General features: G+C 45.8%; 1 protein-coding gene across 1 annotated transcript in view; it reads left to right on the forward strand.

Moving 5' to 3' along the window:
- The window catches only part of GPAT2 (glycerol-3-phosphate acyltransferase 2, mitochondrial), a 1,401,514-nt gene that overhangs the window by 56,824 nt on the left and 1,321,011 nt on the right, over positions 1-23,679 (forward strand). Inside the window, exon 2 of the mRNA XM_069212686.1 lies at positions 9,414-9,527. Coding sequence (XP_069068787.1) covers positions 9,414-9,527 — 114 coding nt within the window. The remainder of the gene's footprint in view (positions 1-9,413; positions 9,528-23,679) is intronic.

A 23,679-nucleotide genomic window follows, 5' to 3' on the forward strand; every position in this document is an offset into this window, starting at 1 on the left:
GAAGGCAGAACAAAGGAATTCCTGTGGGAGAGGGAGGTAACCCTTTGCCTTGGAAATAAGTGTTACAAGGCTTGGGAGGGGTAGCCTCCCCAAGCCAATGGTTTGCTTGAAGGGCACATTTGGTGCCCTCCTTGATTAAACCGGTTTGCACCAGGCCAGGGACCATTGGTCCCTGCTTTGGCGCAAAACTTGACAAAGGAAAGGAGAGAGACCACTCCCTTGTCCATCTCACCCGAGAGCTGTTGCCCAGAGCTCCTTCAGGTGGCCACTCAATTCTGTCATCTTGAATCGATGATGAGCAGAGGCCCCTTGGAGCATCTGAGTGGCTTGGTCAGGCAGGTGACATCAGTCCTCACCTGATAGGTGGTCACCTTGCAGTGACGAAACCCCCTTTTAGGGGTATTTAGCGTCTCCCTCTTGGGTGGGTCCTCAGATTCGACATGTAAGATTCTACCACGGCTCCTCTGCATCTTTTCCTTCATCCTCTGGCCACTGGAACCACAACTGGACTCTTCAGGAACTAAAAATCTGCAACTTCTTCGACTTTGCTTTGCAACATTGTTTCTCCGGCTCCTTCCAGCAACTGCAACATTTCCCCAGCTCTGCATCCTCTGAGGTCAACAAGACTCCAGCTTGCACCAAGAAGTAAGCAGGAAACTCCTTTAGAGTGAAGGAGTCACTCCCCTGCATCTGCAGACACCAACTGCAATGATGACCGGTTGCATGGATCTGGTGTCCTCTGGAACTGCGTGGATCCTGCATCACAAGTAGTGGTCTGGAGTGGTACCCTTGGTCCTCTCTGCCAGCTGTCGAACTTGGGAGACCGTAGGTCCTTGCCTCTCCATGCAGGATAGTACCCCTGTGCACCGCGACTCTTGCTGCTACCAAGGCTTGTTTGCTCCTGCACCAAGGGATCTTCAGGCTCCGTGTAACCCCGACCCCCCAGCACTTCTTCCTGTCAAGCACAGTCTCCTCTTTGCTATTGCAGCTACTATTCAGGTGTGCTGATTGGGCCTCACTGCATTGCTGTGCCTGCTGCCTGTGGGGGCTGCGACTGCTTCTGGTGAGTCTCCTGACTGCTGAGGGTCACCCCGGACTCTCCTCTTTTCGTCGAGTCCCCTGGACCTGGCTGATCCTTTTCAGCCTTGCAACTCTTCATTTCCTTCTCTTGCATTTGCCAAGGCTTGTTGGTTGTTCTTCAGCACCACTGACCCACTGCAACCCGATAGCTGATGTGGGACACCATCTGCATTGCTTCAGGGACTCCTGTTCTTCTCCTGCGCTTCACAGCTGGTCTTCTTCCCCCATCGACCTGGTTCTGCATCCACAGAAGGGTGGGTAGTGGCTCCTGCCATGACTGGACAGTCCATCACAAACTGAACTTGGTCCCCTTCCTTTGCCGGTTCTCTTCCGCCAGAATTCACCTTCGGGCTCTTTCAGTCCTGTCTGGGTCTTGTACAATCCTTTTCGTAAGTCCTCCTGTTCGTTTCGAGGAAAACCAGGTACTTACCTCTGCTTTCCTGGTTACTAGCCGTCACTCTGGCACTCACCTCTTGCGTTTCCTAGTTCCTCCAGCCCCCCTCTAACTATTCCACATCCTTGGATGGGGAACTGTATCTCACATTCCTCTTTCTTAGTATATATTTTGCCCCTCCCTGAGGATTCTCACGATTTTCTAGTTCTTTTGCCAATGCTTGTTGTTTTTATGCTCCTTACTGATTGCTATTGTGTATATAATTAGTGTGTTACCCTAATAATGTGCCTTTATTTTTGTAACACTGTGATAGTGTTGTGCGGATAGGGTGGTATTGCATACGCTTTGTATGTCTCCTGGATAAGGCATGGATGCTCATGCTCATCCATAGCTACCTTTCGAAAGCTCTGGCTTCCTAGATTCTGCCTACACTTCACTAATAGGGGACACTTGGCCATTGTATAGGGTGATAACACCATACATGTCCACCACACACTAAGCCAGCTTCCTAGAAGTCGTTTCCTGTATTAGGTCATTAACCCCTTAGCTGCTGGGCCTTTTCCCCCCCAGTGCTGAGCCCTTTTTTGGCTATTTGGGGTAGTTCGCGCTTAGGGCTTCATAACTTTTTGTCCACATAAGCTAACCACGCCAAATTTGCGTCCTTTTTTTCCAACATCCTAGGGATTCTAATGGTACCCAGAGTTTGTGGTTTACCCTGGAGGAGACCAAGAAAATAGCCAAAATACAGTGAAAATTTAGTTTTTTCCCAAAAAAATGGGAAAAAAGGGCCGCCGAAGAAGGCTTGTGGTTTTTTCCCTGAAAATGCCATCAACAAAGGGTTTCTGGTGCTGAAATCACTATCTTCCCACCTTTCAGGAACGGGCAGACTTGAATCAGAAAACCACATTTTCCAACACAAATTTGGCATTTTACTGGGACATACCCCATTTTTACTATTTTTGGTGCTTTCAACCTCCTTCCAGTTAGTGACAGGAATGGGTGTGAAACCAATGCTGGATCCCGGAAAGCGAAACATTTCTGACAACTAGACAAAATTCTGAATTCAGCAAGGGGTCATTTGTGTAGATCCTACAAGGTTTTCCTACAGAAAATAACAGCTGAAATAAAAAAATATTGAAATTGAGCTGAAAACAACAGCCATTTTTCTTTATGTTTTACTCTGTAACTTTTTCCTGCGATGTCAGATTTCTGAAAGCAATATACCGTTTTGTCTGCTGGACTCTTCTGGTTGCGGGGATATAAAGGGCTTATAGGTTCATCAAGAACCCTAGGTACCCAGAGCCAATAAATGAGGTGCACCCTGCAGTTGGTTTTCATTCTATACTGGGTATACAGCAATTCATTTGCTGAAATATGAGGAGTGAAAAAGAGGTATCAAGAAAACCTTTGCATTTCCAAAATGGGATCAAGATAAGGTTTTGAGGAGCAGTGGTTATTTGCACATCTTTGAATTCCGAGGTGCCCATACTAGCATGTGAATTGCAGGGCATTTCTCAAATAGACGTCTTTTTTACACACTCTCTTATATTTGGAAGGAAAAAATGTAGAGAAAGATAAGGGGCAATAACACTTGTTTTGCTATTCTATGTTCCCCCAAGTCTCCCGATAAAAATGATACCTCACTTGTGTGGGTAGGCCTAGCGCCCGCGACAGGAAATGCCCCAAAACACAACGTGGACACATCCCATTTTTTCACAAAATACAGAGCTGTTTTTTTGCAAAGTGCCTACCTGTAGATTATGGCCTCTAGCTCAGCCGGCACATAGGGAAACCTACCAAACCTGTACATTTTTGAAAACTAGAGACCTAGGGGAATCCAAGATGGGGTGACTCGCGGGGCTCTGACCAGGTTCTGTTACCCAGAATCCTTTGCAAACCTCAAAAAGTGGCTAAAAAAACAAGTTTTCCTCACATTTCGGTGACAGAAAGTTCTGGAATCTGAGAGGAGCCTCAAATTTCCTTCCACCCAGCGTCCCCCCAAGTCTCCCGATAAAAATGATACCTCACTTGTGTGGGTAGGCCTAGCGCCCGCGACAGGAAATGCCCCAAAACACAACGTGGACACATCACAGAAAACAGAGCTGTTTTTTGCAAAGTGCCTACCTGTAGATTTTGGCCTCTAGCTCAGCCGGCACCTAGGGAAAAACCTGTACATTTTTGAAAACTAGAGACCTAGGGGAATCCAAGATGGGGTGACTCGCGGGGCTCTGACCAGGTTCTGTTACCCAGAATCCTTTGCAAACCTCAAAAAGTGGCTAAAAAAACAAGTTTTCCTCACATTTCGGTGACAGAAAGTTCTGGAATCGGAGAGGAACCTCAAATTTCCTTCCACCCAGCGTCCCCCCAAGTCTCCCGATAAAAATGATACCTCACTTGTGTGGGTAGGCCTAGCGCCCGCGACAGGAAATGCCCCAAAACACAACGTGGACACATCACAGAAAACAGAGCTGTTTTTTGCAAAGTGCCTACCTGTAGATTTTGGCCTCTAGCTCAGCCGGCACCTAGGGAAACCTACCAAACCTGTACATTTTTGAAAACTAGAGACCTAGGGGAATCCAAGATGGGGTGACTCGCGGGGCTCTGACCAGGTTCTGTTACCCAGAATCCTTTGCAAACCTCAAAAAGTGGCTAAAAAAACAAGTTTTCCTCACATTTCGGTGACAGAAAGTTCTGGAATCGGAGAGGAGCCTCAAATTTCCTTCCACCCAGCGTCCCCCCAAGCCTCCCGATAAACATGATACCTCACTTGTGTGGTTAGGCCTGGTGCCTGCGACAGGAATAGATCACACAACGGTCAATGTTGGTCCTTACGTGAGGCAGCTGTTGACCCTGGGGTGATCCATTCCTGACACAGACACTAGGTGTAGGCACTCAAGTGGGGTAGTGTTTTTATCAGGACAGGTGAGGAGTCACTGGGTGGTAGGAATATTGTGGATCCCAGCATATTCCTGTAGTTTGTGTGACAGAAATGCGAGAAAAATTGAGTTTTTTTTCAACATTTCAGCTTTGCAGGGTATTCTGGGTAAGAAAACTTTGGGGAAGCCACACAAGTCACACCTCTGTGGACTCCCCCGACTGTCTAGTTTCCAGAAATGTTTGGGTTTAGTGTGTTTCTCTATATGGCCGCCGAATCCAGGACCAAAAACACAGGTGCCTGCCTTACAAAACCAGTTTGTTTTGCCATGGATAATTTTGATGTCTCCACAATATGATTTGGGTGGTGGAATTTGGGGCTGAACTAAATTGGGGAGCTCCCAAGAGAGCACTCTCTCTCTGCTTGCCGCCGCATTCACCTGCTCTCTGGGTTGGCCTAACCCACTATTACCCAGTTGCACAAACAGCTTGCGAAGGGACAGCAGGACTGTCCTCATCACCTCCCTCATAATGTACTGGAAGAGGAGTTATCGAATGGGACTCCTCTGACTGAAAAATCACTCCCAGAGTCTGCGCCATTGTCCTATCCCTCAGATGCTATCTCAGTATCTGATGTCTCAGTCTCTGATCCTATGTCAGAGCGGTCCTCTATAACCCGAGTGTAGGCAGCAGTCATCCATCAAGATGCCATCTCTGCTATTGGCTAAACTGTTGCTCTAAAACACTAGCCTACGTAGACAGTCACAAAATCGATGGTGTGTGAGATACGTGCAACAGTAGAGGCCACCTTACCTGCGCATCTTCCCTCAATCAGCACGTACTTTCAAGACACTCAAAAAACACCTTGTCACATACCATTCGTCACAGTCTTTAGCACCTCCTGCGCCCAGTCCAACAATCATTATTGGTGCTCCCACTCCCTCCTCCTCGGATTCCCTCATTACCACCCAGCAAAAGTGCCCTTCATCTCTCCATAGACTTTGCTAATGTACTCAGCTATTTACATAAAATACAGATTTGCTCTTTGCAGTAGGCATATAAACCTTCTGCGCTTCTTTATGGCACTAAAACTGCCACTAGACAAGTCGGACCCTTTTCCCCCCAGGGAAACCACACACATATTGACAAAAGTGATATATATGACAGCCAATCACCTGAAACTCAACTCAAGCAAAACCGAAATAATCCTCTTTGGCCCACACAAAAACACCTGGGACCCCTCATGGTGGCCCACCACGCTAGGCCCTGCACCCACCCCTGCCAACCACGCACGCAACCTCAGCATCATCCTAGACTCCTCCCTCTCGATGACCCAACAAATCAAAGCTCTCACCTCCTCATGCTTCAACACACTCCGTATACTGAAAAACATTCAAATGGATCCCCACAGAGACCAGAAAAACTGTCACTCACGCACACATCAGCAGCAGGCTTGATTACGGAAACGCCCTCTACGCCGGCACCACTCTAAAACTCAAGCGCAAACTACACGCATCTAGAACTCAGCAGCACGACTCATCCTCGACCTCCGCCGACACGAACACATCTCTCCACACCTCAAATCCCTCCACTGGCTCCCCATTGACAAAAGGATCACCTTCAAGATCCTCATCCTCGCACACAAATCACTCCACAACACAGGCCCTGCCTACCTCAACGAGAGTCACCTTCCACACCCCCACACGAAACGTCCGCTCAGCTGACCTCTCTCTCGCCTCTGTCCCCCGCATCAAACACACCACCACCGGGGGCAGATCCTTCTCCTACCTTGCACCCAAAACCTGGAACGCCCTCACAACCCACCTTCGCAAGACCCAAAACCTACTTCTTTTCAGGAAGGGCCTCAAAACCTGGCTTTTCGAACAGTGAACCTCCCAGCCCCTTTCCCCCCCCCCGCCCCCCCCCCCCCCCCCAAGCGCCTTGAGATCCTCACAGGTGAGTAGCACACTTTATAAATCTCTTTGGTATATATAGATCTACCTCTATATATATATATATATCTATGTACATAGATATATCTATAGATATATCCATGTACATAGATATATCTATCTACATAGATATATAAATATAGATCTATATATAGATCTATTTTTTTTAGTTGTTGTATGGTTTCCTTGGGGGCCAAAATGGCCCCCAGGGAAACCCTACAACATCTAAAAAAAAAATTGCCCCCACAGGGGGTCACCCTGCCCACGGGCGACCCCCTGTCATTTTTTTTTTTTTAATGTATTTATTTTTTTTTTTTAAACAATCCCCTGTGCTGCGATCGGGGGCCAGAAACAGTTTAAGAAGGCCTCGTAAGAAAGGGGAGAGTCTCCCCTTTCTTACGAGGCCTTTTCAAAGTGTTTCCTGGCCCCCCGATCGCAGCTGTGCTGCGATCGGGGGCCAGGAAACACTTTCAGGAAGGCCTCGTAAGAAAGGGGAGACACTCCCCTTTCTTACGAGGCCTTCCCGAACGTGAGAAAGGCCGTTTTCCCCATCAAAGCAGGAAGCAGCCGCAAGGCTGCTTCCTGCTTTGATGGGGAAAACACCTTTGCAACGTCAGCGCGCCGCGAGGCGCGCTGACGTCACAAAGGGGCGGGTGAGGGGGCGGGGGAGACACGGAAGCTTCCGTGTCTCCCGGGGGGGGTTTAAAAAAAATAATAAATCCTCGGGTGCGTTTTCCGAGGGGGCCGCCCCCCCAAAGTGAAATCCCTGGCGTCTAGTGGTGTTTCCTGGCCCACGCTGCGATCGGGGGCCAGGAAACACTTTGAGAAGGCCTCGTAAGAAAGGGGAGACTCTCCCCTTTCTTACGAGGCCTTCTCAAACTGTTTCTGGCCCCCGATCGCAGCTGTGCTGCGATCGGGGGCCAGGAAACACTTTCAGGAAGGCCTCGTAAGAAAGGGGAGACACTCCCCTTTCTTACGAGGCCTTCCCGAACGTGAGAATGGCCGTTTTCCCCATTAAAGCAGGAAGCGGCCGCAAGGCTGCTTCCTGCTTTGATGGGGAAAACACCTTTGCAACGTCAGCGCGCCGACGTCACAAAGGGGCGGGTGGGGGGGCGGGGGGAGACACGGAAGCTTCTGTGTCTCCCGGGGGGGGTTTAAAAAAAAAAAAAATCCTCGGGTGCGACGCACCCGAGGATTTATTGATACCCTTCCTGGTGTCGGCCACTGGTCGTGACCCGCACCAGGGAGGGTGTGTGGGCGTCGGCCAGTGGCCGACGCCCGCACCTAAGCGGTTAAGTGCTGAGAATGTTGTGATGATGGACTCCGTAAAGACTTTGGTTATAGAGAGAGAAACCTTAATACGCACTTAAATGTAATTGAAAGTGTAGAATAATATTGCTTAGTGCCTTAACATATTTTTCCTGCTAATTAAAATTAATGTTCAAATTGGAGTATTGCCATGTCTCATCATATTTGAGGGAATATGTTTGCTGACGTCTTATGGAATTCTGTAAAAAAAAAAAAAAAAAGATCAATAAAGCCTTACTAAAGTTGAAGATTAAACATTCAGGAGCACAGATGTTTATCATTACTAATTGAAGTACATAGGTATACTGTTCCCGGATTTGGAGTAAAGGTGGGAAAATAACCTCATATATATATATAGGGTTATATTCATTATAGACAGTGGAGAGTGGGATGAAGTCAGAGACCACTTGGTCAACAGTGAAGACATTTGATCTGCTGAAAACCGTTACTTTTGGTGTCTCAAACATGAAGATGACTGAATAATAAGATCTTTGGTTTTGTCTGACTAATGTTCCAAAATATTGGACTACTTTCATTTATTGAAAGCAGCCATCCTACTAAATTTCACAGTAGTGTCAAAAGGTCACCATCAACAAGTATGTTGTCTTATATTTTCTCTAGCCATCATGATTTAGGTGTCATCTTCTAAACAAAATTCAAAGGATCGTATAAGGAGGGCCATACTGGCAATGTAGATGCTAAATAGAGGGTCAAAGAGAAGATGAACACCAGAAGGAAAACATTTTAAAAATTAAAAAAGGATAAGGAAACAAAGGGATATACAGTTGTTTTCCATAAAGTTCAATTTTTCAAGTATGGATAGTTAAAAATTCAGACTCTTGTGTGTTGCTGTACGAAAAAACTAAATTATTTGTGTATGATAATTTTTTCAAAATATTTTTTCTTTTTTATGTTTTCCTCAATATATCACTAGGGTAGCACTCGTAGGTATAATTGTTATGTTCAGATATACGTATTGTGATAGATAAATAAAATAAACAGAGACCCATAAGCATCTAATCAAATACATTTGCAGTGACTATATATCTATCTATATATATATATATATATATATATATATATATATATATATATATATATATGTATGTTAAGCATAAAATAATGTATACGTATTTGTATATTTAACCATATGTAATATATGCATTTGTTAAACAGAACTAAAGAAGATCTATATATTTCTGAATCGTAAGCAATATATATTCTATTTGTACAAAGAAATGCACATATCTAAACACATATACTCGCATTATGCATATTTATGCACATGGAGATGCTGTACATTTGTGTTTGAGTGCGGTGGTCATTTAAGAAAGAGTAAACTCTTGAGTAGTCTTCTGAAGATAAGACAGTTTATCTGTGGCTTGGGAGTAATTAATTCCATAGTTTGGCTGCTTGAAACAGAAAATGATTTACTGCCCATGTTTGTTCTTGTATGTTGGGGTATTGAGCTGAGGAGCTAATCTTGAACGAAGGTTCCTTTGTTGTATTCTTTTGTGATTTTATTCTTGAATATTCATGTTGGTGACAGACACTATTTAGAGCCATTCCCTGAACACGCTCCCCTTGGTTGTCTGTCCTCCCTCAACCATACTCCTAATGCTCCTGAGGTGGGAGGCAGAGAAGGTTGAATGATTTTCCGGTCATTGAAACAGAGTATAAAGTAGACTTTACTTCCGTGCTTTACTACGAACTCTCCCCTTGCTTCAGTGGCATGTTCCTTATTCTTTCCTTATGCTTTCTGTGTGTCAATGTTTATCACAAGTGTTTGTATGTTTTATTTTCAGGTGCACGACCTAACCCTAAAACTTGGATTGAAGATAGGAAATGTCACTCCTTTTCTAGGAAAGTACCGCCCAAATGTTGGGCGCTGCTGCCAGTCCTGTACCCCCCGTAGCTGGGTAAGTCTTCGTTTAGTAGAGGTTTTAAATTTATATGGTAGCAAGTCCTCATGATCCTACATCTTGACATATTGTTCTTTGTGATATTACTGTCGGTTCCGTGCTCTGCTTTCTGAAAAGCTCTTCTTACAGTACTACACCTTTACTAGTTTTGTCAAAATGTAGGAGTTTTCTAGTTTAAAAATCCCTACATCTGGCAAGAGCTCACTGAGGTAAATGAAAACTGGGCTTTTCTGTTTTTTCTTTGCTCTTTAGTGTGTTTGTTTGTTAAAGAAACATGCATGCATTCAGATCCTTGACAACCATGTGGTCATTAATTTTCTGTATGTTTTCTGGAGTCCAAAGTGAATTGCTTTGCTAATCTGGGTCTTTGCTACAATGACTCTAATAGCGAATTACGTTCTTAGCAATTGCTGTGCGATTTTCTTTACTATTCTCAAGAAGTTTTAAAGGTAGGGATTTTTTTTCTCCCAATTCCCTACCCACCACTGTCAAACGCTCAATTTACAGACAAAAGGCTATTTACAAGGCTAGCCTCTTTAGTAGTCCATTTGCATGCACAATTTACAACAGGTAAATATGAAGGAAATCAAATGTATACTAAATGAGAAACGGGTGCATAAACCGGATTGCCTTGTAAATTAACTGAAAATTAAATTGTTTTTGCTGTTCTCAGAGGTAAACAAGTTGAGCCTGCTCCATTTTACTGACGAGGCACCCATAATCTATCTCTCCCAAGCACAAGCAGCCCCGGAATTGCTTTGCCAATCCGCAGTTATTTTCCGAACAAACTCCTTTTGATTTGGGCTGTTGTAGAGTAGTGTTTGTGCCCCTGTTTTTTCTGAGTCAGAGCTTACCTGTTCACAGACTTCCTGCCACTTTGATGAGCCCGCATTCAGGATTTCATCTGCCTTCCAACCCCCCTTCACCTACTACTTAAAGGAGAATCGTAAACAAAAAGGATAAATCTGATACTGGGCTGCCGAATAGTTGCTGCGAAACAGAAGTCCAGCAGAAAGATTTAAAAAATAATTATTCTCTTTAAAAAAAAAATGAAAAAAGGGCATGGGGGAGTGGGGAATTTAGCTGTATGGCACGTGTTCAGTCTACATTCCAGATGGTGGTGAGTTCCTTAGAGCCCATACCACACCACACGTCTCTCTTGGACATTACCAAAGTGATTCCTATTGAACATTGTGTAATATTTGTGGGGTCTCTGGAAAGCCTGTGTGATACTGATGATGTTGTTTGGAGAACAAGTGAGTCTTTTCTGAGTCTGTAATTGTTGGATGTTACGTGACAAGATGTGGAAGCTGAAATATATAAATATGGGATTAAAAGTGGGTTTGGGTGAGTTTTTGTGACAGTGAATAGACTATTGGAGGTATGTCTGACAGTTCCTTGGCCTTTTATAGGTGTTCATGTGCGCCTTTGGTTTTTAGTATTTATACTTACCAAATCTAGTTCATTGAACCAAAGCGCCTTCAAAAAAAAAAAAAAGTTTGTAAAATAATAATGTGATTGTTTTTTTGGTTTCTTAGCCCTTTTCTCCTTCAGCGGGTAGTTAAGAACACCGAAATATAAGAGAATTCTTTTTGTTCAATTTTACTATAGAAAGCCTCCATCATTGCTTATCAATCTGACTACACTGTCTCCAAAAGCGTAGGTTTATTTAGACAAATAACGTAACTTTCACTGAAGCATGGAAAAGATAGAGACTCGCTTATTTAAAAGGTATAATGACCACCAGGTGGGGTGGAGTGTGCTTTCTGAGACATGCTGCATATTGATCAACACTGACACGTTATGCCTCCAAGATTTAATGATCCTAGGATCCCGGAGTGTTAATTCATGTTGGTGCAGAATTCTCACCTAACCTGCAAATCACTCCTTCAGCATCCAAGAAGTGATTGGCAGTGGGCTGAGTTCTCTGATTATGAAAGTGATAATCCAAAGTCAAAGTCGTATGAAGAGACAGCCTTACTTTCTAAGGAAAGATTGTGACACTCCTTGCAGGTCTTGTTGTGATAGCTTTATGTGGGGGGATGGTATTTATGCAAAAAGTTTGGGGTTTGGTCTTTTTAAATTGATGCACAGTAATATATCAGTATTATTATAACAGCTGAAAGACCCTAATTGAAAAGATAGATAGCAACAGGACCCCATTTACACTTTCATTGTATCTCACAAAGAATGGTGCTTTTGAAGAAATTATGTTTAAGTATTGAGAAAAGTGTTGGCCCCACAAAACTGAGGCGTAATGCTTAGTAAACCGATAATGGTGAACGCCCTCTGAACCCTATGTAGAGCGAGCGTGTGCAACATATTCCAGCGTGCAAGGGCTGTCTTTGCCTGTTCACTCAGGGACTAATTGATGGCAGAGGAATTTGTACACAGCGAAGAAAGCTCTAGAGAAAGGAGAGGGATTTTAGTGGACTTCCACTGACCAGCCTTATTAGAATTGATAAATTCCCAGGTGATGTGAAGTTCTGTAAGGTAGACCCTTTTTCAAACCCTTTTTTCTGGTGAAGCAGGGAAAAAGAGGACAAATGCACTTCAGAGTCCTGGTTTGTTCTCTGTTGGAAGTAGCGCAGGAAGTTACAGGAGACCTGTGGATACAGAATATCTCTTACTAGGTATCATTTCAATTGTTCTTTTCAGGAGCAGTACCTTGTCAGTGGTGGCCCTTTCCAAGGAGAGAATAGAGCAGGCTGTCATACAGCAGGGTGGACCTTTTTTTTTATTTCTGTTTTCTATAGAGCAAACTCGACCCAAAGGTATTGGAGGGTTTTACATGAGCACCAGTTACATCACATAAGGACACAGTCATTTTTATTTTATTTTTTAGGCACAGGGAGATTAAGTGATTTGCCCAGAATTGTAGAATATTGTGCAGATACCATACTCAAACCTGAGTCCCCAATACCAAAGCCTGGAGCTCTGGCCATTATGCCACATCCTCTCCCTTGCATCATGGAGATGAGTTAGCAAATAGGACTGGCAGAAATAGACCAGATGCCACGTGTCTGGTGATTGACCGAATGCAGAACAAATCAAACATTCACTCCCAGTCACAGATCTGGGTTTAATCCATCAGTTTTTTTTTATCTCCATGCCATTCCAGGTCGGACCCAGCCATATGCAAATCAGTCTTGACCCTGCTCCCCATGGGAACAGTCCAGCCCGAACTGCCAGAGCAGGTCCTCCCTGGACCAGAAGCAAGCATCCTGGGACTGCTTTCGGGGTATCACCCCTCTTCAGCCAGGCTAGCTTGAATCTGGTGGCATGATGAGCAAAAGAACAATGGATTAAACCCACATATGTGTCTGGGGGTGAATGTGTGAAAAATTTCAACACTCCGTCCATCATCCTTTTGTGTTGTCTATGTCTGAAATTAAGGCACAGCGAGTGCCTGGGCCCTAGAGGTAGTTGGTAGATAGAAGGCTGGAAAATTAGATCACTCCTCATTAATGCAGGCCTAATTCCTTGAGCTTCCTGGTTGTCATGTTGGGTGATGATTACAGTATCGAAAAGGGTTAGACTACAGTTGTAGGAGGCTGGCCCAGTGTGTGATGGACACCTATGGTGTTCCACCTTATACTGCGTTGAGGCAACCCTTATTAGATAGTGTTACAGTGTCTAGGTAACCAGGGCTCTCTAGTGGTACATGTGGCAAGCAGCCAAGACTTATCTTGGAGGAGTGTGAAGCATATTTGCAATACCACAGTAGATCACACATGAAAGTAACCACACAGTGTTGAAGTAGATTACTATAGGCAAACCCCTTTCTGGAGGTAAGTACAGACAAAATATACACAGGTAAGTATTAGGAAATAGCATAAAATAGCAAGGTCCCTATAGAGGGGGGTCAAACCATATTCTAAACAACTATTTGCAATGCAGTGGGTCTCGCGTTTGCTTGAGTTAGACCTATTAACGTTGTAAATTCCTAACTGGACTTTTCTTGCCACATGAATTGAAAATGAAAAGTAAAACAGTTGACATAAGCGAGCCGGTTCAAATCGCCATGGCCACCATGAGCATGAGCGCGAAGGAGACACAAAAGAACAAAGAAGTTCCTTCACAGTCAAACCTGTCGGCAAAAGTGCAATTATCCATGTAACAGGGTCGATGACCAAGGTGGTAATAAAACTGCCCCAAGGAGGGACAAACATAAAGCATTTACCAATGATAACAAAGGATTTTTGAAAGGCAAGCCCATGAATGAGTGATCTGAAGATAAATAGTGGCTGTGTATTGTAATGGTGCGCTCATCCAAAAAAATGTCTTTGCTAGTATACAAATCCGAAACAGTAAATGTTATTAACAACTCAGCATATACATTGTAAAGAGTGCCAGGGTGGCTCCACACCCAGCCACAGGGTGTGTAGGTTGTGATCCAAGAGGTCCACAGTGAATGAATGAAGTTGAAAGAACCACAGCACATCCAAGCATTCCAAATACTTTCCAAGTACTTTTATCACTAGGGTCACTGGCATGCATCTTTACAATTTTCTGCACTGGGTGGTACAATAATTCACTCTGAAACCATTTATCCATGTGCAACACCTGTGTAGTATGCCTATTACCTATTTCTAGTAATATAGAAAGCACTAATTAGCTGCTAACTCACCTCACACAGAGACAAGGATATGAATACAGCTCATGGGGAGTGTCTAAGGCAATGGTCTAGCCACTTTAATTGGTCATATCACTTTTGGGTGAGAGTAAAGACCTTATACTAGACATTGGAACTATTGGCTTACCATGATATTTTTTGGACATTGTTTCACAGCCTTGAAAAAGTCGTTGTTACGACTAAACACGTGTCGGCTATATGTACATGGAACAGTATAGCGGTTGCTTTATTCAATGAATACCCAAGAAGATTAAAGGACTAATATTTGGAATGCTTGGATGTGCCGTGGTTCTTTCAACTTCATCGATGAATGAGTGATAGTGATAGGCGTGCGGTGGGCATGGTTAAAAGCCCACAGATAGATTACAACATGTCTGAGCGTTTCCGCGCTCGACCTAAAAAGTGTATACTTCAAAAGAAGACAAATCCCTACAAAAACCTTGAAAGACCCAGAGCCTAAATCACATTTGGTGTCTAGAAATGGCTTATAAGAAAGGGAAGTTGAGACCCCAAACTTTGTTGTCTGGTAAGGAGCAAGACAGCTATGTGAGAAAGGGAAGCTCTGCCTGCTAGGTGAGGGCCATCATCCAACAAACCAAGTCCACCTGCCCTGGAACCATAAGCACCAGTGCCTGCCTGACTGCTAAGAGCAGTGTGCCCTGTGAGGAAGACAAGAACATGGGAGTTAGTGAGGTCCAGTGGGCAGCTTTGCCGAGAGAACATCCTGAATGAGGTGTGAGGAGAATGTCTGCATACCATTCAGGTTGTTTTCCGTGTGCAGGAATAGTACGGGGGACCCAATATACCAAAAAGGGGCTACTGTGATCTGAGTTTTATGAGGAGCACCCTCAGAGAAGGCTTGTTGCAGTGACTCCATATGCCGGGGGAGGGGGGCCACAATTGAACTTAATGGGCCAAGATTGTTAAGACTTGTGGCTGCCTTTTTCGGTGACCCCGTATACCAGGAGGGGCTGCCATGGTGAGGATCATCATTCCGGAAGAGTCTGCACCAAGACAGAGCGTATGAAGCCAACCCCATATGGCAGGAGGGGCTGCTGGTATCACTGTGTCAAGAGTTTGGGCTTTTGCTAGGACGGAATGATTGTGGCTGTGACTGGTGGGTCAAGTCTGCACACTGAGACCTGCCCCTGACTGATTCCCCGAGGACTGCAAGGATGCCATCAGAGATGTTGCACCCTCGCTGGGTTCCAGTATGGAGCCAGAGGATTGAATTCCTCCCATTGAGGGGAAAGAGTGACTAACGTAGTGATTGCCAAGCGGGAGCAGCTCCGGTCTCTGACCCGAACCAGCAGGGCTGCTCAAAGGAGGGAGCCTGCACCTGACGGGTTGCCGCCATGTGAACCACAAGCAGCCTGACTTTGCCAAACATGATCAGAGCTCAGGAGTGCCTGCAGAGAGGGCGCTCATAGCATAGCTGCTGAACACTTCCATACCACCGAAGTGAGTAAGATCAGGACTGGGCCTGTGAGGCCCTAGGGAACTCACTGCTAATGTGGCTGAGGCACCATAGACACTTGACAAATTGCTAAGGCGTCAAGGAGGATTTCTTAATTATGGCCTAATAGTAAGCAGTCACTGGATGCAGCCACTATTGAATCGTGAATAACCCCGACCACATTATAGGAAAGAGGGTAGGACGGGGATTTGCCTGACAGCTACTAGAGCTATCAGGCAAGGGGGTTGTGTTATTGCTCCTGAATGTCATTATTCTTTTGAATGTGTAGAATTAGAAATAAAATACTTCCTTTTATTATAAAAGTAAGTATTGGACTGAATATTAATTTATTGTTTGTATTGTTATGACAACACACAAAAAGAAAAGATGATGAACGGAGTACTGAGACTTTCCAAATACTCAGTCCCAATTACAGATCTGGTTTAAATCCATTGTTCTCTTGCTCACCATGCCACCCCAGTTTGGACCCAGCCACATGTGAATCAGTCTTGACCCTGCTCACCATGGGAGGAGTCCAGCCTGAACTGCCAGGCCAGGTCCTCCTTGGACCAGAAACAAGCATCCTGGGACCGGTTACGGGGTATTGCCCCTCATCAGCCAGGCTAGCTTGAATCCAGTAGCACAGCGAGCAAGGGACCCATGCCTGGGCATACCCTGGCCACTTACGGCAAATATAGCAACAAAGAGATGATGGAAAGAGTGCTGAAACTTTTCAAAAACTCATCCCCAGTCACAGATCTGGGTCAAATTCATTGTACTTTGGATTACCATGCCACCCCAGTTTGGACCCAGCTATATGCAATTCAGTGTTGACCCTGCTCCCCAGGGAACAGTCAAGCCCGAACTGCTAGGCCAGGTCATCCTTGGGCCGGAAACAAGCATCTTGGGACCAGTGCTTAATTTATGCTTGTTGGTTCCAGTGCAGAGCACCAGCACTTATTTTTGAGGGCTGGCACTTTTTTTCTGCCTCAAGCATTTAATGTGAGCAAAAGACATATATGGGAAAGATGGGGGAAGAGAAAAACGAAAAAGCATCACAATTGGAGAAAGGAGAATGCTGTGAGATTAAGCTGAAGGGGCAGGGAGTGGCTTTAAATGGACTGACGAGGTCCAGGTTTAGACTGTTTCATTATTCCTTGTTTGCACATTTAATTGCAGCAGCCATGTTTTTAAGAGGAGGGCTTTGGGCAATGACACTTTTTTATTTATAAATTAAGCACTGCCTGGGACCGATTTCAGGATATCCCCACTCATCAGCCAGGCTAGCTTGAATCTAGTGGCACATTGAGCATGGGATCCATGCCTGGGCATACCCTGGCCACTTAGGGCGAACATACCAATACAAGAAGATGATGGACGGAGTGCTGAAACTTTTCAAGCATTCACCCCCCCAGTCACAGATCTGGGTTAAATCCATCAATTATTTTTTTGTTCATCATGCCACCCCAGATTGGACCCAGCCATATGCAAATCAATTTTGACCCTGCTCCCCATGGGAACTGTCCAGCCTGAACTGCCAGGCTCTCTAAGAGCAGCATAGTTGAGCACCTAAGGCTTACTCGGGGATGTCATAGTAGAACTAGTACACCTGATGGCATATGGACTGCACTCAAAAACCTCTCTGCCCAGTCAGAGCTATTGATTTTATATAGAATAGGTCTTTAGCTAAGCATGGGAAATATATGGCAGCTAAAAAGCTGAACTAAACAAACTATGATGCTTTAGCACCTTCCAGGGGTACAGGTATGAACCCAAACAGTTCTGTACTGTTGTTTTTATGGGCTTCTCACACATGCATTTTAAGGTCTGCGTCTCAGTCTTTCGTGTTCTGTCAGGTCAGCGAGGCTCTATAATTTAAATAGTGGCGTGTGTAAATAATGTATTCCTCTTGGGCAGGTGTGTAAGTTCACTGTTATCCTCTGAAACGTCTGAGTCACCAAGTAGGATATCTTGGTGCTGAATACCAGTTGTTTATTGTTACTCAACTCTATGGTACTCGATATTGAATTTTCTTTCAGTCCACTGCCAATGCGAACAAAGGTGAAAGCTATTCAGTATATTATATTACACCAGTCCTTTGTCCCAAATACTTAGACGCCCTGAATTTAAGTGGAAATCTCATTTAGTCTGATACCTAGCAATTGCAGGGAGTTTCTCGCAGAGGGATGGGCATGGTCCCAAACTTGAGGTAAATATCAGCAAGTGCCAGTGTACTGTCCCTGATCAAGGATGAGTCTGTGCTGATGCTGTAGATGCTCCCCAGAAGTCCAGATGAAAACAACTTATTGGCTCAAGAAAGGCTTTGTTTAAGTGAAACTGTGCATCAATAGGAACCCATGGCCATAATCAAACTACCTTTAACCTGAAATCCAAGAAAATCTTAATCTTCGCAGGCTTTCTTCCCTGGCGTCCTCAGTTGAGGGGAGGGATGCAGGTATCAACTGATGAGGGGATGGTATTACAGAAAAGATCATCTAGCTGCTCTGTGTGGGATCTGCCATCTCTGGCCAATGCCCAGCACAACACAAGGAGGAAGGATATCTGGTGATAATGCTGGGCACGTGTCCATGGTCTGACAGATTGAAAAATATATATAGATTTTTCAAAATACCAAGACATCAACAGATTCTCCTAAATGCAGGTACCCGATGCAGTGTCTTGGAAGTGGTCATGTTAACAGAGGTGTAAAGGACAACCTAACGCTGGACATCCATTGTGTGCAACATGCAATCTCCAAAGCTCACATTCCCACCATGCATCGGATACCTGACACCACACACACATGCGCTGTACCACTACACGTCCACATGCAACACACAAGCAGGCAGATGTACAGAGGTTTACCGGTTAGGACCGAAAAGCCTCCTGGCAGCAGGAGGACAGTGCATAAAGGCCCATGCTCTTTGACTAATGTTTCAAATGTTGCCATTTGTCAGGCTCCTCGTACTCTGATTAGAGATACAAATAACCACCCTGCACTGAGGGCAGGGGTACACTTAGGGTGCTTCTATGGCTAACTGCTAATTGAACATCAAAAAATATGATGTAACAACAATGGACCTAATGATTATTGGACAGGCCTAGGGGAAAACACAGGGCATACTAAAAACTTAGCAAAGGGGAAAGATCCGTAGAGTATTTCTTGAAATACGATGCCTTTCATCCCTACAGGTGTATAGGAAAACGTATGAATTCATATTGAGATGCAGCTAAACTTTCCACTGTGCATGATTGTGAGATTTCCTGATGCCCTCGGGATGACCATGATGACCCCCAGTTTGTCAGTTCAGCAAGCAGTGTCTTCACCAAGTAACAGGCTGCCCCATCAAGAGTTTTCGTAACACGTCCACGAAGACTAGTTTCCTGCAGCCCCTGGACGTCAATTCATCAAAATGCCAGGAACATCACACACCATTTCATCTTTACGTTCACTCACACAGACGCATGCTTACATAAAGCATACACACACTCATACACACACTTTTCTACATAAGCACACTCTCACCACCAAGCAGGCACACAACATATATTTAAAATTATTTTGTTACTTAACTCAATTACCAAAGAGGATCATATTCCAGCTAACTGTACTCTATTTTTTATTACACAAATAGTGAATAATGCATTATTCACTATTAGTGTAATAAAATAAAAAAACGTATTGAAAACAAGGCAGTGGAGCCCCAAGCAACGCCCATAAGGACGAGCTGCCCCTGTGTTGCTGGCATTTCATGTTGCCACCTCTGAGGTCCGGGGTCGCAGAGGCAGTGAGGGGGTCACAAGGGGCAAGCTGGGAGCCGCTTTTCCAACCCCTGGGGGTCCCTAAATGACGTCCATGCTATTCGCGCTCCTGCATATTAACTTTGCCAGTGTGAGGAGAAGGTTTCTGGCCTGGTGCCAGGTTTTGGGCCCAGTGGAAGAACAGCAGAGCGAGGGACCCTTGGGGAGGTGGTCATCTCCCGCACCGCAGTGCTGCACTGGTCATTTTGTATCCCCTGCTGAATAATAAGATCTGATAGGGTGAAGAAATAGCATTATCAACAGCACTGTCAGCTACAGTAGACTGTAAAAGAACAAAACCTGCGAGAACATCAATCATTTTTTCCAACAAATAGGATGCCTCTGAAAAAACTAGTTAGTGATGCTACGATATACACCCTGTTTCAAATGAATTTTCATGGATATCGGGTAACCCGTTATCTGAGGTTAATATGCAGTTCTTGCTACTCCTATTTAATCAGATTAGTTAAATGGAAGCAAACTAAGACTACAACATCCAGAATACATTGCGTTGGGACCCAACCAATACCTTCCTGACTCTCGCACCTTACAGGCTGCACACTGTGGAGAAGTGTGGCTCAATGGTTAGAGCGGCAGACCCTGAAGCAGAGATCTGGCTCAAGACCAGGGTTCAAGTCCTGCTTCGGCAGGTCTTTGGCTCAATTCCCCTTGACCAGATAATTCTCGCCTCGGTGCCTAATCTAATTCATGGGTCCCACTCTGCAACTCTGGGCAATAGCTTGCTTAATCTCCACAACGGCCCCAACAGCGCTTGGATGCCTGGCTTCACCCTGGGGGTGCTCAGGAGTGGGCCCCTCACAGGGAAAAGCCAGGAGGGGTTCCATAGCGGTATGAGTACAGCGCCTTGAGACCCTAACGGGTGAGTAGTGCGCTATACAAGTGCTAATTTACATTTACATTTTACACACTGGCTGTGTCATAGCTACCTCTGCGGAAACAGTCTGCTCTCTGATAAACCTGCTCTCCGGCTACCTGCCTGCCTAATTCCGACCCTCCCATCACTCCAAAAACATTCAGGTGTGGTTGTGAAGGCAACACTGGGACCAGGACATTGTGGGTGCCAACCAATGGCTATGGAAGAGGCCTAAGTGGGTGAAAGGTGAGCCTGAGCTGGGGGAGCATTGTCTGTGTCTGTGTTCATTTATTGTCGTCGAGAGTGGGAGGGGCGTACTGAGGTTGTGTCTGCTTCGTCTAATAGGTTGATGAAAATCTGTCTGTAAAATTTCCTTGAAGAGGGGGCTCGTTAGGGTAAGCAAATGTGGAACAGGCAAAAAAAATTAAAAGTAAAACAGTTCCACATAAACAAGCCGACAGCCACCATGAGTGCAGTGCAGACACAGAAACAGAAGTTTGCTTGCAGTGAAACTTATCGGCAAAATTGCAATTATCCATGTAACCGTCAAAAGTGAAAATATCCATGTAACAGGATCGATGTCATGCAATGCGCTCACTACTGCCCAGCAAAATCGCGCTGCCTTCGAAATAGAGAAAAAGTTGTTCAGAAATCATACAAAAAACATGGAGCCTTGTATGTTTTCAGTAGTTGGCGGGTGTGCTCGAGGCGGGCTAAACACTGGAAAAGGCATGACATATATATGCCTTTCACTAATTAAATCAAGCGAATTTTGAAAGGCAAGCCCAGGAACCAACCAAACTAGGTGTGGTTAAAAGCCCACAGAGAGATTACATCAGGGACAGAGTGCTTTGTGCTCGACCCTAAAAAGTGGAATGCGAGAATGGTTCCTCCACCAGAGGATATAGAGTAGTTAGCCAAGGGCTAGGAGAGAGTGGAACACCAAGAGGTAAGTATCTGGAAGACCTCAGTAATCAGGAGAGCAGAGGTAAGTTACCTGGTCGTCCAATAGGCTAACATTCGGACTCGTAAATAGAATATTGCAAAAACATGACAAGGCTGGTGGAACCCAACTGTTGAGTGTGGATGAAGAGGAGCTGCAAAAGAAGGGGACAGAGTTCAGTCCACCAGGAGTGTCCAGGTGGGGCAGGAGGCAGTGTCCACCTTTCTGTGGGTGAAGAACTGGGTTGACGGTGGTGGATGAAGTCCATCTACGTAGTCCAGGAGCTGCAGAGGAGTCCCTGAAGTCACCTAGGAGCTGTCCCTTGACAGTTACCGAATTGCAGACGGGTCAGTGGTCAGGAGTACCACCAACAAGCACAAGTGTGACAGTTGGACTTGGTGCTGGACGCTACGCAGAGGAGAAATGTGGCGAATTTCAGCACCCAGCCGGGGGCCATCTCCTTGCCTTCCCGCGGGTCCCACCAGCCCGGAAACCCCAGAAGCCGCAGGAGAAGTGCTGGTAATGTGGCGCCGAGCGGCGGCCGCAACCACGAACGCAGCGAATTGGAGCTCCTTGTTTTGCTGCAGGACCTACCAGCCTGGAAACCACAGAAGCTACAGGAGAAGCGCTGGTAACGTGAGGTGAAATGTGCGGCGGACGCGAATTGCAGATCCAAACTGGGGGCGACCCCTCTTTTTGCCGTTGGTCCCACCCACGGCTCAGTGGCTGCAGAGAGGAACTGGTGACACCAGCAGGACAACGTAGAACAGCGCGCGGCCGCAACCTGCAAGTGCGGCAAGTTATGAGTGAAACAAGCCGCGTCCCCTGGCACTTTCGCCCCCACTGGGGGGTGGTTTGTTGCCCCGCCACAGGATTCCCCTGCCCTCTGCTGGACCCTTGATTTCCGATTGTGTTCACCGATTGCAGGAAGTTGGCTCTGTATATACTATTTCAAAGTAAGAAATAGTGTGCACAGAGTCCAAGGGTTCCCCTTGGAGGTAAGATAGTGGCAAAAGTAGATAATTCTAATGCTCTATTTTTGTGGTAGTGTGGTCGAGCAGTAGTCTTATTAGAGGGTAGTGTTAAGCATTTGTTGTACACGCACAAGGCAATAAATGAGGAACACACACTCAAAGACTTACTCCAGGCCAGTAGGTTTTTATATTGAGAAATATATTTTCTTAGTTTATTTTAAGAACCACACTTTCAAGATTTACAGTTAGTACTTTAAAGGTAAGGTACTTAACTTAGATACTTTAGGAACTTTGAATGAAAAGAATATCATGTACAGTCTTTGTAAAAATTGCAATCAGCTATTTTGAAAGTGGACACAGTGCAATAATCAACAGTTCCTGGGGGAGGTAAGTAAAGGTTAGATTAGGAGGTAAGTAAAACACTTACAAGTCTCAGTCCTGGGGCATAGGCAGCCCACCGTTGGGGGTTCAAGGCAACCCCAAAGTTACCACACCAGCAGCTCAGGGCCGGTCAGGTGCAGAGGTCAAAGAGGTTGCCAAAACATATAGGTGCCAAAGGAGAATAGGGGTGCTCCCGTTCCAGTCTGCCAGCAGGTAAGTACCTGCGTCCTCGGGGGCAGACCAGGTTTTTTTTTTTTAGAGCACTGGGGGGGGACACAAGTAGGCACACAAAACACACCCTCAGCGGCACAGGGGCGGCCGGGTTCAGTGTGCAAAGCAGGTGTCTGGTTTTAGATAGGAAACAATGGAAGGTCCCGGGGGTCACTCTAGCGGTGCAGGCATGCACAGGGAGGGGGCTTCTCAGGACAGCCACCACCTGGGCTAGGCAGAGGGTCGCCTGGGGGGTCACTCCTGCATCAAAGTTCGGTTCCTTCAGGTCCTGGGGACTGCAGATGCAGTGTTGGTTCCAGGCGTCGGGTCCCTTGTTACAGGCAGTCGAGGTCAGGGGGAGCCTCTGGATTCTCTCTGCAGGTGTCGCTGTGGGGGCTAAGGGGGGGGTCGTCTCTGGTTGCCTACGGGCTCACAGTCGCCGGGGAGTCCTCCCTGAGGTGTTGGTTTTCTGCAGGTTGAAGCGGGGGGCGTCGGGTGCAGAGTGTATAGTCTCATGCTTCCGGCGGGAAACGTGAAATCCTTGGAAGTTGCTTGTTTTGAACAGGGCCGCTGTTCACGGGAGTTTCTTGGTCCTGTAGTCCAGGGCAGTCCTCTGAGGCTTCAGAGGTCGCTGGTCCCTGTCGGATGCGTCGCTGGAGCAGGTTTTCGAAGTTGGAGACAGGCCGGTAGGGCTGGGGCCAAAGCAGTTGTCGTCTTCCTCCTTCACTGCAGGCTTGTAGGTCAGCAGTCCTTCTTGTTTCTTCAGGTTGCAGGAATCTGATTTCCTGGGATCTGGGGAGCCCCTAAATACTGAATTTAGGGGTGTGCTTAGATCTGGGAGGGCAGCTACACCCTCTTTGTGCCTCCTCCCTGT

Source organism: Pleurodeles waltl, chromosome 11 (genome assembly GCF_031143425.1).
Source record: "Pleurodeles waltl isolate 20211129_DDA chromosome 11, aPleWal1.hap1.20221129, whole genome shotgun sequence".
Lineage (NCBI taxonomy): Eukaryota > Metazoa > Chordata > Amphibia > Caudata > Salamandridae > Pleurodeles > Pleurodeles waltl.